General features: G+C 38.2%; 1 protein-coding gene across 7 annotated transcripts in view; it reads left to right on the forward strand.

Annotated features, from left to right (window-relative positions):
- The window catches only part of KLF12 (KLF transcription factor 12), a 527,148-nt gene that overhangs the window by 491,064 nt on the left and 19,766 nt on the right, over positions 1–16,318 (forward strand). For all 7 annotated transcript variants that reach the window (XM_004371422.1, XM_023726731.1, XM_023726732.1 and 4 more), the window contains one exon: positions 6,880–7,037. In XM_004371422.1, the coding sequence (XP_004371479.1) occupies positions 6,880–7,037 (158 nt within the window). The remainder of the gene's footprint in view (positions 1–6,879; positions 7,038–16,318) is intronic.

Consider the following 16,318-nt stretch of genomic DNA (forward strand, 5'->3'; position numbering starts at 1 on the left):
TTGTGGACGTAATATTTCCTTCCCAACATGGTGTTTGATTTACTAGCGTGTAAGTGGTTCTACTTGTGTGTATTTTGTGGCAGAAGCTAATTCAGAATTCCCGTAGATGACGTTTAATGTGCTAGTCAAAATAATTTTAAAGTGAACTTTGGAAAACAGTACAAATTATCCTTTTAAACTGAGATTTGCCATTCCCCCTTAAGCTAACTCTATCACTCAGCGCCCTCCAATCATTTTTGGAACAATTGTAAATAAACTAGAATGGCAATGAAAGAACAAATTTCTGTGGCATTGACGGTCAAAGAAGCCATTTTCACACACTTTTGGCAAACTCAGCCTTCTAAAAACACCTCCCTGAAAGTAAATACGTATTTTACAACAACTTTAAGAAAACATTTTCTTAGGTAGATTAATTTTAACTAATTATACTGAGTACTGTCTGACAGTATTTATAAAACAGTTTACCTTAAAAATCTCAAGAGAATATTTTATGCCTGATCATAGAAACCAGCTGCCATCAAGTCTGTTCTGACTCATGGCAACCCCATGTGTGTCAGAGTAGAACTGTGCTCTGTAGGGTTTTTTCATTTTTTTTTTTTAATTTTTATTTTTTGAACTCTGTTTTCTTAGAGTTTATTTTTAAACTGAGATATAATTCACATACTATAAAATTTGCCTCGTAAAAAGTACAATTCACTGTGTTTTAGTATATTCACTAGGATGCGCAACCATCACCTCTAATTCCAGAATATTTTTATCACCCCAAAATGAAACCCATTCCCATTAGCAGTCACTTCTTATAGAGTTTTCTTTTTTCTTTGAACATTTTATTGTGCTTCAGTGAAAGTTTACATAGGAAATGAGTTTTCAATTAGTGATTCTTAAAATTGTTCCATGACATTGGTTGCAATCCCCACAATGTGTCAGCACTCTCCCCGTTTCCTCCCTGGGTTCCCCATTTCCATTAGTCCAGTTTCCCTGTCTCTCCCTGTCTTCTCATCTTTGGTTTTGGGCAAAAATTGCCCTTTTGGTCTCATATAGTTGATTGTATACCTCTGTAGGGTTTTCAATGGCTGATTTTTTAGAAGTAAATTGCCAGGCCTTTCTTCCACAGAACCTCTGGGTGGTCTTGAACCTCCAGCCTTTAGGTTAGCAGCTAAGTGTATTAACCTTTTATAGCACCCAGGGACACCTCTCCCTTATTTTAGTAGGCTACATATAAGAATAGTTTTATATAACTGGGTGAGAAGGAAGATTTAAATGACAAATTATTTTGTTGCTTGTTTATAATTTTATTATCTTCTGATTTTATATGACCTTGTATCTTCATCTGAATCAGTGTAAAGTAATAGTTAAGACTGGCTTCTGGAGTCAACTGCTTGGGTGGTTCAAATCCTGGCTTGGCCCCCTACTTTTTTTGGAGGGGGGCCTTCACCTTAATCTTAATCTCTCTGTGCCACAGTTTCCTCATCTGTAAAATGGGAACGTGTAATTATAGTGTATAGCATGTAGAGCAGTGCCTGGCATATACTGTGTACTCTGTAAATGCCAGCTGTCATTGTCATCTTAGCCATTTCTCTTGTAGTTTTGTTGAGACTATTGTGAATTTGCTAAAGCACCTTTTATTTCACTGTTTGCAGCCCTTGTTTTTATCTTGGGATGTGAATGTCCTCTCTCCAGCCTTGAAAGAGTATACTGGCTTTTTTTTCCTTTTTTACTCCTATGAAAACTCTAATTTCAGTGAAGGGCATCTCATCACACTAAGGTCACACGTGACAAATGGTCTCTTATTAGCCACTGATTACAGTTAACCCTAATTTGTTTCATAGCAGCCGTGCAGTGCCTTCTATTTAAATAGAGCTGTTCCTGGATGTGACTTTTTAAGCCTCTCTGGCTTTAATTCTAATTTAACTTGCCATTCCAATGGGGACTATTGTGCAATTGAAGGCATGATTCACTTATTTGTTCTCTGTAAATCTAATTACTACAGTGTGGTGCCCCTGAGGCCCCCTCAGGCTTTAATTCACTGCTGTAAATGGTCTACCCTTCTGGGGAAGGGAGTGGGCCTTTAGTCATTGTTCTTCGGAACTGTACAAATGTGATTAGTACAGTGTTTGGGAGCACACTAACAACTATTTTACCTCAGCTTCTTTCATCATAGTAGATTTATTGCTGGCGTCTGTTGGAAGAATACTGCCGGGGCATATGCAATAAATAGTGACTTGCACATTTCCATTCCACAGAACAAGGCCAGTGTTTGAAGCACGGAAGTCATGCTGCATATGTTTGAGGATACCCCATATGTCTTCTAAAGAAAAGGCACATTGATTAGAAAGCACAGGAAGGGCAAAGTAGAAATGTTGTTGTTATTAGGTACTGTCAAGTCGGTTCTAACTCATAGTGACCCTACAGACAACAGAGCGAAACACTGCCCGGTCCTGCATCATCCTCACAATTGTTATGCCTGAGCCCATTGTTGCAGCCACTGTGTAAATGTAGCTGTCTGTTTCCAAATGCCCATGCTTATGGGTGGCAGCAGAGTGAAATGGGGCAGGATAATATTTCTGAGGTAAAGATCATTACTTCACCCTTTCCTACTTATCTAGATGCTTGCTAGGATCAAAGGGAAAATTTTGATTATTAATTTTTATTTCACCAGCATCCTACATCTGTTCTAAGAGATCTCAGCGACTCCATCTGAGAATTTTAATTGTAAGCAGTGCTCTCTCCTGAACTCGGGAGCACTGAGGCACTTACACACATGTGGTTTTAATGGTTACTCAGCTTCCTGATATTCAGTATTCAGTAGCCACTTTGTATAGCGTTTAAAATATGAAACTTAGGGAACTGGAGGTGGGAGTGAGGAATTGAGTACCCATTATCTGAAGATGTACAATCAAAGGATCCTAGAAAGGATTAATTAACCAATTAAGGATTAATTAGGCTCAAAATTAGGGGGAACCAGTTGCTGTCAAACTGATCACAACTCATGGAGACCCCATGTGTGTCACAGCAGCACCTTGCTCCACAGGGTTTTCAGTGGCTAATTATTCGGAAGTAGATCACCAGGCTTTTCTTCCCAGGCGCCTTATGGTGGACTCGAATCCAAACTTTCAGTTAGTAGACTAGTGTGTTTATACTACCCAGGGATTTCAAAGTTAGGAGTACTTTCCTTTTAATACTCATTCATTCATTCATTCTGTTTAACAAACATTTCTTAAATGTCTACTATGTCCTATGCTCTAGAGATACAAAGCTACTTGGTGCCAGCAACTTGACTGTCATTTTTCCAGCCATGCACTTGGCTTGGTCAAACCCTCAACCCAGGGTAGCCGTCCCCCTGCAGCGCCCACCAAGTAGGGAATCATGCTGTGGACGTCAGCACAACAGAAGCCCTCCTTGAAATTGGATTGTCCTCTCTTGTTGCTGTGTTCTTTAAGTTCTCCTATACTTTTGGACCCCATTTACCCCCGCTCCACTTACTTCCCTGCCTTTCGAAAAACAGATCAAATAAGTAACACTGAAAGGTAGATCCTAGCCAAGGGTTCTTTGATGTCATCTGGGGATATTTCTGCCGTTTAAAAATGGGAACCAAGGAAAAATTTCACCTACTGAGCGTCACTTGAAGACAGTTTTGCTGGGTTCAGCTATTTATTGCACATAGGACAAGATACCTTTAGGTGATTGTTCTTTATAATTGTCCGGAAATATTTTGACTTTAGAACGGGGAAAAACCAGGGTATAAGGTTTTGCAGTGTTAAGGCCATCCACTTAACGTCTTCATTTTGATGTAAATTTGGACTCTTAGCTGTCTGTTTCAGACTGTTCTGTAGCCTTTGCATTTGTTTCTATGACTGCCATATAGTGAAGTGGTTGATGGACTGTAGAGCTGCATTAGCTCATTGGCCCCTTGAGGATCATTTAATAGTTACTTGGTTTGGACTTAAGATTTTTTTTTCACTTTTCTTGGTATACACAAATATACAGGAAGATAAACAGCTAAAAGTCAGGTGCAGGCGAACAGTATGTATGTGTTTCTGCATAGTTACATTTAAAAAAGACTTCCATATATTAATATGTAGAAATTGTACAAAATAAAGTGTTCTTATTATAAACGTCAAGTTTTAGTCTGAAGAAGGAAACAAATACCTTATCATTTTCTCCATTTTAGAAGATATCAAACATTGTCCAAAACAATGGCTTATATTTTTCAGGTCTCAAGTGCTGAGACCCATATTTATTTTTATGACTGGAAATGTAAGAAATGAATTACCGTTGCTGTGTTATCACGCACACAATCTTATTCATTGACGGGAATCACGCCCCTCTGCCAGAACATACCTTGTCAGGAGTACCTAAAACTGTTTTTACGAGAGAAGGCCAATCACACTATTTTGACTCTTTTCACAGTAGGTTCCAATCCCTGCAGCTGAGTCAATTATGTGGAAAACCACAAATCCACATTAATTGATCAGAAGGCTGAAAAAAATAATTTAGCCATACCATAGATTCTACTAACATAGATTTTGCATAAAACTGGTTATGACACAGGTAGATAAACAACATTTATGTTTTTTTGTTGTTGTTTTTTGTTGTAGTTTAAGTGAAAGTTTACATTTCAAGTTAGTCCCTCATACAAAAATTTACACACACACTGCTATGTGACCCTAATTGCTCTCCCCACACTGTGACAGCACACCCCTCCCCTCTACCCTCGATTTCCCATGTCCACTCAACCAGCCCCTAACCCCCTCTGCCTTCTCATCTCACCTCTGGACAGAAGCTGCCCGTTAGGTCTCATGTATCTACTTGCTCCAAGAAGCACACTCCTCACGAGTATCATTTCATGTCCCACAGTCCAGTCCAATCTTTGTCCAAAGAGTTGGCCTCAGAAATTGTTTCAGTTCTGAGCTGATAGAGAATCTGGGAGCATTTATGTTTTAATCTTACCTAATAACTTACTTATAAAGCTTTGGTTGCTGAATCCATTATTTGTACAAGAGTAAAAATACCTTCAAAACTTAAAAGACACGTGAAGAAGGAGACATTCAAAAAGAAGTTCATTGGAACAATGTAATAGGAAATATTGGAAATCATCTAAATGTTCATCACTTGGGAAATAAATTTTAAAACTCTGAGATGCATATTTATTGGGCTACTGTAGTATTTCATCTAAATTAGGAGTCGACAAACTATAATCTACGGGCCAGATACAGCCCACTGCCTGTTTTTGTGAATAAAGTTCTTTTGGAACACAACCATGCTCACTTGTGTACATACTGTCTGTAGGTGCTTTAATACTACGGTGGCAGAGCTGATTAGTTACTAAAGAGGCTGTATGGTCCTCAAAACCTAAATAAAATATTCATTAGCTAGCCCTTTACAGAAAAAGTTGCCAACCCAGGACCTAAGATAAAATCTTCTCTATTGTAATATGCACCATTATTTTATGTACCACTAATAAAGAAAAAGATTATACTAATTAAACTATGACAAGCCATCAGTTGTAGGAAGCATCCTGATTGAAGAAGTGTTAAAACGTGAAGGAAAAAAAAGTACATATTCGAATTGATGAAATGTAGGATACAGCACTTCAAATGAATGAACTACAGCAGTTTGTATCAACATAGCTAGATCTCAGATGCTTAGTGCTGAGTAAAAAGAAGGTGTAGAACAATTTGTAGAATAATGCAAATACTATGATATGTGACTTTAAAAAACCCACGAAACATTATGAATACCTGTGAATATGAAAATATATGTATAAACATTTTTAAAGAATTGGAAGGATCTAAAGGAAACTGGAAGGAGGAAAAGGATCAAGATGATGGTGAAGACAAGGGAATTTATCTGTAATCTTCAATTTCTTTAAAAGAGGTGATTTATTAATAAATGAATTAAATTTCCTTAGAAGCATTAAATCATGGAAAAACTAGAAGAAAGTATGTCAAATTATTAACAATGACAAATTTTTGATAATAGGAATGTGGATGATCCATGTTTTCATTGTATTTCACAATAATTTTAAAGAGCCACATGGATAACAAAAGGAAAAAAAAAAAGATGAGTCATATTTCTGTCTCAATCAGAAGAAACTAAGATTTGAAGAAGTACATGTTAATCAATTACCTGACATTACCGGCTAACCCTGTTTTTCTACTAGAGCATTAAAATAAACAACGGACAAGTCAGGGCCAAATTTCATAGTTAAAACTATTTTTTTTCTTAACGATGGTACAGCTAATCTTTTAAAACATGCACTTTATTCCTTACCATGAAAAACCATCAGCTGGAAAAGTTAAATGTCGGGTACAATTTCCTGAATAGAAATAGCTTGTCATGTGTCATGTTATTGATGTACTGATATCATTTCTTTCAGCCTGACCTCACTGGTTTTGAAAAATACCTTGTGATTTTACGATGTTTTGTATATTGTTGCATGTAGTTCAAACAAACATGTTACTTATTAAATGCGTTTATTTTCTTATTTTTCCATAGCAGGACTTCCTAAAATGTTCTCTGTAAGTGTATTCAAAAACTCAAAATTACAAGGTATAAATCCAACACCCACCAGATTGTTTTTTCTGATAATGGGGATTTACTCACCTCACATTGCTTTCATTTAGTTTTTTGGGTTTTTGTTTTAACTAATCTTTCTCTACCTGGGAGTATTTCACCAGAAATGATAAGCCATGTGGCTTGCCTTCAAGATTGAGAAATGAGATATGTCAGAGAAAGTGACCACAGAAAATACAGACATGGTGGCCTTGAGTCTGTGTGAAACTACGGAGTGTAAGATTAAGTTCTCCTGCCACTAGGACCAAAATGGAGTGATGTATTTCTCATCACTGAACTCCATCTTTTTTTTTCTTTTTTCAGTTCAATTTCACCATTTAGTATTGAGAGCACAAGACGCCAGAGACGGTCTGAATCCCCAGACTCCAGAAAACGGCGTATCCACAGATGTGACTTTGAGGGATGCAACAAAGTGTACACAAAAAGTTCTCATCTGAAGGCTCATCGGAGGACACATACAGGTACATCTCTGCTAGGCTTTTCACCTGTGGGTCAGTAAGAGTCCAAAAGGGGCCTGGTGCTTGACTCTGGAGCCGTGCTCTGTGGTGGTGGCACCTACATTACACATGTCTAGAGTTTAGTTTATTTCTTCTGGGCAGAATGCATTTTCTCTCTCCCCATCCAAAAAGGCTGTCTTAGTGAACTTTAGAAACCAATGAGATATTTCTTATGTTTCATTGGTGTGAAGAGAATGATTTAGTTTTATCACAATCAGAGTTAACATTTAGTCATTACGTCATTTATCAGGTTCAAAAATGTCCTTGTGGCACATCAACCAAAAAGCAGAAACAAATTATTTTCCTCTCTTAAAGTTAACCTATACGACTGGTGGCACAGTGGTTAAGAGCTTGGCTGCTAACCAAAAGGTCAGCAGTTCAAATCTACCAGCCGCTCCTTGGAAACCCTGTGGGGCAGGTCTACTCTGCTGTGTAGGGTCACTATGAGTCGGAATCGACTCAACGGCAGTGGGTCTTAAAGTTAACATTTTAGCCAGCCCCCATCCTTAAATCGTGTTTTTTCTCCCTCTATATCCTCTCCCCAAATGTGTTAAAACCAAACAAATAACAACAACAACAAAAAATACATATACGTAGCACTTTGGGCAGTTTTACAAACATTTCCACATAATTCCATTTGATTTTCACTGATTCATTTTTTATGTAGGGAAAGAGTTTTTTAGTATTCACAGTTACAGAGAAGAAAATTAAGACCACCAGCGATTCACTGACCATCCACCCATCCATCCATCCAGGAAGTGACTTAGTGATTCTTCACTTGGTCCCCTACTCACCTTCATCTATCCCCTGCCTTTGGCTGTCCCTCGGCCAACATCACCTAGCTCTTGTTGCTTCTGGATCCTTTTGGGTGCCACCAGTGGGAGGCACTGGCAAGAGACTAAGGTGGGAAGAGGACCTCACAACTACTAAGTTTTCTAAGAAAAGTGACTGGTGACTGGAATGTGTGAAGCTCAAAGAAGCATATAAAACAGGGAAACTCATTTACACACATCCCTGGTAGCAGCATGCCAAAGAGTGAACAGGCTTTCGTAGGAACTAAGTTTTAGCACTTACCTCAAACTTGAAACTGCAAGGGCAACAGACTCTCATACGCTGTGTAAATAGTATTCCCCTCTCACATGTGTTCAAATGACCACACTATGTGAACTGTTCTTCAGCACAGGTAGCAAAAGAATTTAAATCACCATCGTCCCCATTTAGTTAGCCCACATTATTATTGCAGAGTGTTATCAAAGTCTTTCATGACTCTAAACTATGAGGCTGGAATCATTTTCTGCACTGAAATTATGGGCCAGGAGATTTGCCTGATGTCAGAAAAGCATTATAAAATCTGGAGTTTACTTTTGCTCATCTGAAACTTTATACTTTTAGTGTTTCTAAGATAGTTAATTCGACACACTTTTCAAACTGTCTCTTCCATTTTTCCTCCCTGCTCCCAATGCTTTTCTCTTTTCTACTTAATTCCAGATTCTTCCCTCCCAATGGTTTTGAGCTTCCCTACAAAAGATTTTCACTTGTTTCTTAGGCACTGCTTTTTAATCAATTTCTTTATCATTAAGGCAAAGACTGAATTTAGAGAAGACATGGAAGTAGGATAAGCACATTCCATCCTATCAGTATGTAACCTGTTGCCATCGAGTCGATTCTGACTCATAGCAACCCTGTAGGACAGAGTAGAACTGCTCTACAGGGTTTCCAAGGCTGTAAATCTTTACAGACACTGACTGCCACATCTTTCTCCTGCAGAGCAGCTGGTGGATTCAAACCGCTGACCTTTTAGTTAGCAGCCAAGTGCTTAACCACTGCACCACCAGGGCTCCCTTGAATGCTAAAGTGGAATGAATTAGTTTCGCTTATTAATGAATGAAATCACAGACTTGTAGGATCAGAATGGACTTTCTATGTCACAGAGGCTAGTTTCTTTCCTAATTAGGGGAACCCCTTGTGTGTCATCTCTCACAGAGAGTACATCAGTGCTGTGCACTTTACTGCACACATATTTTCTTTTCTTTTTTCTTCGGTCCTCACAGCAACCTGGTGGTTGCAGACATTGTCATCTCCTTTTTACAAGTGTGACGCCTGCTCTGGTATTGTTCCCACAGCAGTGATTTTCCCACCCCTCCTTAAACATTTCAATTTGAGTGACAGCTTATTCCGCAAGACAAAGTGGATGAAGTCTGTGAGGGCAGAGTCCTTGTCTCTTATGGTGTTGGATTGTCTCTTCTGGCGTTGTTTGGTGCTCAGTACATTCTGTTTGAATGGGCCGGCTCTAATTATCACACTGGCTAAAAGTGGCCTCTCTATGATTTTCACTCATTGGTCTTGGTGTTCTTCACAATGCTGTCATGAGCTGCTGACATCTTCATTTCTCCAACTCAGACATCCTCACTTCTCTCAGCCATGTCTTTCTATGTACTCTCTAATTTATGGACTGTGTGTTTTAAAGTTTTCATACCAAAATTTGAGGGAAGAGATCTTGGTAATGAATTTCTCTTAATTTATGCAAAGATTATGGTAAGTATCTCTGTTAGGTTATTTAAATCAGGAGCTGCTGACAACAAGATTTTGTCCATCCCATGTACTTATAACTGATTTATTTTAAATTGAAATATATAATGTTATATTCCTGCTTGGAGCTGTCCCTCAGATGATGGTTTCCGTTCAGTAGTAGTACATTCTTTATCCCCGAAAGTGTTTAAGCACAGGCTGGATAATCTTCTGTTGCATAGAAGAATTATTCTGAGAGTTGGATGTATACGTTCAAGCCGGGAAATTATTATTCTAAATCTATCTAACTGATTTGGACTCATTATTCCAATTAATTGAATCCACTTTGATAGCTCTCCCTGTCCCCTTGCTTTTAGTATTTTAACTCTGTCCTTCAGCTTCTCCATCTTTGCCAGGTAATTGATGACCGTATGGAGTAGGACAGGTTCCAAGGAAAAAGCCCTGAGGCATGATCCTAGAAACTTCCTTTGGGGTTGGTTTTACTTCTTTAACCAATAGCTGAGAATCCACCTAATTGTTCTACCTCCAACCCACATTTCTCTCCCATGCTGTTGTTAGTTGCCATTGAGTTGATTCCGGCTTACGGCAACCTAATGTGTGCAGAGTAGAACTGTTGCTCCATAGGGCTTTCAAGGCTATGACTTTTCAGAAGCAAATCACTAGACCTGTCTTCTGAGGTGCCTCTGGGTGAGTTCAGATCTCCAGCCTTTTTGTTAGTGGTCAAGCATTGAACCATTTGCACCATCCAGGGACTCCATTCTCTATTTCATAAAACCCACTGCCATCGAGTTGATTCTGACTCATAGCGACCCTACAGGACAGAGTAGAACTACCCCATAGGGTTTCTAAGGCTGTAAATCTTTATGGAGGCAGACTGCCACATCTCATAGATACATAAAAAAGACTTTGTCAAATTCCTGCCTGAGTATGCCAAATCCATTCATTCAGCGGAGAGATGCTTACTCCGTGCAAGGCAGAGCCCCCTGAACTGTCAACCTAATGACACTATTTAAAAAGAAAAAGAATGAAATTTAGTTGCTTTACTACAGTTGGTTCAAAGTGAGTCCATCCTGGCTTCTGATTTGTAATTATATGTGGGATTTCATAACATACCATGCAAAACTAAACAACACCAGTTCTATAGGGATTCAAGTTGGCTTGCATTGCTTTTAATGAATATCTTCTTAGTCTTACCTTTGTTTCAGGCATATTGAGTAAGCTATTTGTGTGTGACCAAGAATAGTTCATGTGGAGTTTGGGATTATAACCGATGACTTATGAGAACCATGCACGCTATGGGTTATGAGCAAGTAGCACTGAGAAACTTTCTTTGAGAAAGTCACATTAATTTTGCCATTTACTACTTGATCTCTTTGTGCTTTTTTAGTACTTTATAAGTCTTATGTTTATTTAGGGCTTATACAGTAAATTACACATATTTGTAGGAATGTGAAAGAAGAACATTTTCTAGATAATATCTAGGAATTTAAAGTAAAAAACAATGCTGAAGAGTGCTTTTTTAAAATTTAAAATAATCAAATGTATTTTTACGAATGTGCAGTTTAGATAATAACATAAATATTTGACCAAATATTTTTAAGTGACTTAATTAATTCCTGACTATGATATTTATAGGGTCACTGAGTTGAAATCAGCTCAACGGCAACGGGTTTGTTTTGTTTTTGTTTTGTCTTGATGATAAATCTGTTTAGACTCTTCATTGAAAAGGAGGAAAAAATATATGTCAGCAATCGTATGTACATTATTGTCAGTAGTTACATTGTTCACGTTCACTGGTCTAAAGTGTGTGATCAAATGAATATTTAAATTAATATAGTTATTTAAATCTGTGTTATACCTAGCTATGAATTTCCCTCAATTCATTTTAAGAATTCTTTTGCTTATTAAATGATTTAAATTTTAATTTTAGAATAAAATAGTTTTATGAATTCAGTATTGGTGTTTGGAATTCTTAATGGTTTTAAAACTGTATGCCATAGTAATTTCTAACACTCGGCCATCAGTAATTCCTACAGCCGCTAGATGGTGCACTAGAACTAGATGTTATGTCTAAGAAGAGCGTGTAGAACAGATAAAACTACAATCTTCTAGTAGTATGTACTACATGACTTAAAACTGGAATATGATTATCAGTTCTGCAGAATATTACAATTTAATAAAGAAGAAAAAGGCAAGATGAATTTAAAACCAGATTTTTCAAAAAAGTTATTGCAACATATAAAAATATTTGGTTCCAAATGAATCTGGAAATATTCTGTATTCCAAATTGATAACCTGCCCTCTAAGGATTCTGTGAAGCTCATTTAGACAATCTTGTCTATTATTCATTTTAATTCATACACCTGTAGATCGAGAAAATTAGTAAACTTAAGGCAGTCACATTTTTTATCTATCTGGCTTTGCCAAAACTAATTCATATCTGAATTTTGCACATAAACCCATTGTGTGCTTTTTAAAAAAATGAACCACTTTTGATAGAAAAAAGTTTCCAAAATATGCCCTGTCCTACCTTTATCAAGTGAGAGAACTATGCATTATTTAACCCTTTCCTTCATGAATGAGGCCTTTAAATGTAATTGTGCTGTAATTAATATTAGATGACTATATATTTGAAATATACACAAAAACTGAAAATGCAGATCCCATGCTTTTTCAGTCTTCCTCTTGCCTCAGCACTTCTCACTGCTGTTCCTGTATTTCTCACTTCTGATTTGACATTTTACTTTAATGAATGAGATTCTGAAGTGGTTTAATGTCTTCCTGCAAAGTAAAATCATGAGTGTTCTGACAGCTGTGCATCTTGGTGACATTTGAGTTTTCTTTCATATTCACAGGTGCTTAAGATTGCTAGATCTGACCTTCAGATAAATGAGGCACTACTGTTCCTACTTTCACATCTATATTCGCTAATTAAGTAACTCCTTGCATGTAAAGCTCCCTTTCAGATCCACTGTCTAGATTAGTTGTTAGATAAAGCTTCGGGCTTAGTGATGCAAGATTCTTAGTAATTTAAAAGCAAACTGACAGCTTTCAGGAGAAAATCCTCTCCCAGAAAATTGCTGGTAAGCTTTAGCCAAACAGTTTCCAAATATAAGACGTATTAGTTACTGCTGAGAAACAGGAAAATGTAATAGAAATAGCACTAAATTTGAAGTCAGGAGACAAAGGTCTGAACCTGTTTTTACCCTCTGACTGTTTGGGTGAACTTAGACAAGCTACTTAACTTCTGTGACGCTCAAGTTTTTTTGCTTTATTTTATTTTATTTTTTTTATTGTACTTCAAGTGAAGGCTTACAGAACAAATAGTTTCTCATGAAACAGTAGTACACATATTGTGTTATGACATTGGTTAACAACCCCACAACATGTCAACCCTCTCCCTTCTCAACGTTTTTTGTTTTTGTTTTTGTTTTGGTGAAAATATACATACCCAAAGATACACCATTTCAAAAATTTCTACATGCACAGTTCAGTAACATCGACTATGCTCTTCCAGTTGTGCTGCTATTCTCACTTTAGATGAAGGCTTACAGAACAAAATAGTTTCTCATTTAACAGTTAGTACACATGTTGCCCTATGACAATGGTTAACAACCTCACGACACGTCAACACTATCCTTACTCAACCTTGGGTTCCCTATCACCAGAAGCTCAAGTCTTTTGTTTCTTTTTTAACTTTGAACATAAACATAGCAAGTCATTGCATAATTACCATAGGGGGTATCACTCATCTTCAGATCCCCAGTACATACAGTGACTAACACGTAATAGGGACTCAATAATTATTTGTTCAGTTGAAATGGTGTGTCTAAAGGTGTAGATACAGATATAGATATATGTTATTATTGTGAGCAGTAAGTTCAAAGCAAGAGAGTTTGGATGATTTAGTACACACATTAAAATGAACTATAATTTTATAATCTCTTTACTTCAGACTCTACTAATTTAAAATTTATATAATTCAGGAAATTTGGGGTAGTTGTTGTTGTTAAGTGCCATTGAGTCAATTTTGACTCATAGCGACCCCATGTGACAGAGTGGGACTGCCCCATAGGGTTTTCTAGGCTATAATCTTTATGGAAGCAGACCTCAAGGTATTTATCCTGCAGAGCCACTGGGTGGGTTCAAACTGCCAACCTTTTAGTTAGCAGCCACGTGCTTAACCATTGCACCACCAGGGGTAAAGTTAACTGTTGTTTGATAAGCCCCTTTTTGCCATCGTTTTGATGAAATGATAGCATAAACATTCTTTTAATGAACGTATTTAAAATATTTAATAAAGCATGTTGGTGGTGGTGGTGTTAGGTGCCGTCGAGTCGACTCCAACTCACAGTGACCCTATGTACCGCAGAACGAAATGCTGCGCAGTCCTGCGCCATCCTCACGATTGTTACTATGTTTGAGCCCATTGTTGCAGGTACTGTGTCAGTCCATCTCATTGAGGGTCTTCCTCTTTTTCACTGACCCTCTACTTTACCAAGCATGATGTCCTTCTCCAGGGACTGGTCCCCCCTGATAACATGTCCAAAGTACGTAAGACGAAGTCTAGCCATCCTTGCTTTAAAGAACATTCTGGCAGTATTTCTTTCTTCCAAGACAGATTTGTTCATTCTTATGGCAGTCCATGGTATATTCAGTATTCTTCTCCAACGCCATAACTCAAATGCATCAATTCTTCCTTGAGTTAATGAACTCCTGTTTATTTTCCCAAACTTACCTCGATTGTCTCCTTGTCTGTTAAGGTCTTGGACCACCCCTCTTCCCTAGGCAGGTAGAGATTTCATCCTCCATGACTTGGAACACTTGGTGGTGGTGTTGTTGGGTGCCATCTAATCTATTCCAACTCATAAAACCCCATGTAACAGAGTAGCACTACCCCATAGTGTTTTCTTGGCTGTAATCTTTACAGGAGCCAATTGTCAGGTCTGTCTCCCTCAGAGCTACTGTGTGGGTCCGAACCACAACCTTTTGGTTCGTGGCTGAGCACTTAACCATTGTGCCACCAGGTCTCCTTTTAGAATACTTTATACACTTCCACATTGCAGCATTGTGATGGTCAGAAAGGAAGAGTATGTCAGAAATACTGATGTAATAGAGACCACTGAACTTGGCATCTGATTGGACATGAGGGTAGGTGAGGGCAAAACTTTTTAAAGATTGCCCTAATTTCTAGCCTGTGTGGCTATGAAGAAGGAATGCTATTAAAAGAGATCATAGGCAAGAGAGAGCTATATTTACGGAGGACCTGAAATGTCTCAGCACTGTGCTCAGCTCTGCTACTGCTTTACATATTTTAATTACATATTTAAATCAAGTAGCGAGATTAGAGCATTCATCCAGGATCATGTAGTGGAAAAGCATTGGAAATGGGGTTCAAACTCTGATTTCTCCAAAGCCTGGGCTGTCATTATCACATCACCCCTGGTCTCAAGTTTGTGAATAACCTGCCAGTCTCCTCGATTCACTACAGCTGCATGGCTATGTGGTCCCTCCGGCAGTGCCCACCTGTTTTAGGGTTGGTTTCTAAAGTACTTTGATAGTAATAGGATAGCAAGCTGCTTTAAATGATCTATTTTTAAGGCTTTTCATTAATTTAAACTGGGCTTTCTCCCCCCCAGAAAACCCACTGCTGTCTGGTGAATGCCGACTCATAGCAACCCATAGGGTTTCCAAGGCTGTAAATCTCTATGAAAGCAGACTGTCATATCTTTCTCCCTTGAAGCCACTGGTGGTTTCCAACTGCTGACCTTTTGGTTAGCAGTTGCGTGCCTTAACCACTGCATCACCAGGGCTTTCTCCCCAATCTACTGAAATTTTTCTTTGTTAGAAAGTCAGTGTGAAAACATGAGCCAGAAGCATGAATAATTAGTATTTTTGACAATAGCAACTCTAAAGATTAGATTGGAAACTTCGGAGGCAGTGAGTTTATGTTAATGAGGGAGGAACAACTCAGAAAAAGAGGGTGAGAATGATCGCACAACTCAAAGAATATAATCAATGTCACTAAATTGTACATGTAGGGAAACTGTTGAATTGGTGTATGTTTTGCTCTGTACAGTCTCAATAACAACAACAAACTAAAATTTAGGAAACAATTAGTTTTTGAGTGCGTCCTCAGTGTACAGCTTTCTGAGAGTGAATTGGGGCGATATAAAGCGAGGACAGCAAGAAGTTCTGAATCTGGTGAGGGAAGCAGCCCCCTCCACAAATCCCCACAATGTAGAGCATGGTAGGAAAGCCATGCAGCACTGAGGAGGTGATGGATTCTGACCAGGCAGTGCCTTAAGCATCAATGATCTACATGAAAAAGCACATTTTAGTACTGCTGCCAAAAAAGAAGTGGAAAGATCTAGATTGGTTCCAAGATGCTATGATAAAGTGTTGTACTCATTTTTTTAATGGGGAAGCGGTGTGTTATTTTAACCTATCTTAGAGAGTTTTGGAAGTTTGGGAAACCTTAGAAGAAAGGCCTGGTGATCTACTTCTGAAAATTCAGCCATTGAAAACCATATGAAGTACAGTTCTACTCTGACACACATGGAGTCACTGTGAGTTGGAATCAACTCAACAGCAACTGGTCTTGGTTTTTCTTTTGAAACATAGGTACCCATCCTACACTACCAAAACCAAACCCATTGCCATCGAGTCGATTCTCTTAGCAACCCTATAGGACAGAGTAGAACTGCTCCATAGGA

Source organism: Trichechus manatus, unplaced genomic scaffold (genome assembly GCF_000243295.1).
Source record: "Trichechus manatus latirostris isolate Lorelei unplaced genomic scaffold, TriManLat1.0 scaffold00013, whole genome shotgun sequence".
Lineage (NCBI taxonomy): Eukaryota > Metazoa > Chordata > Mammalia > Sirenia > Trichechidae > Trichechus > Trichechus manatus.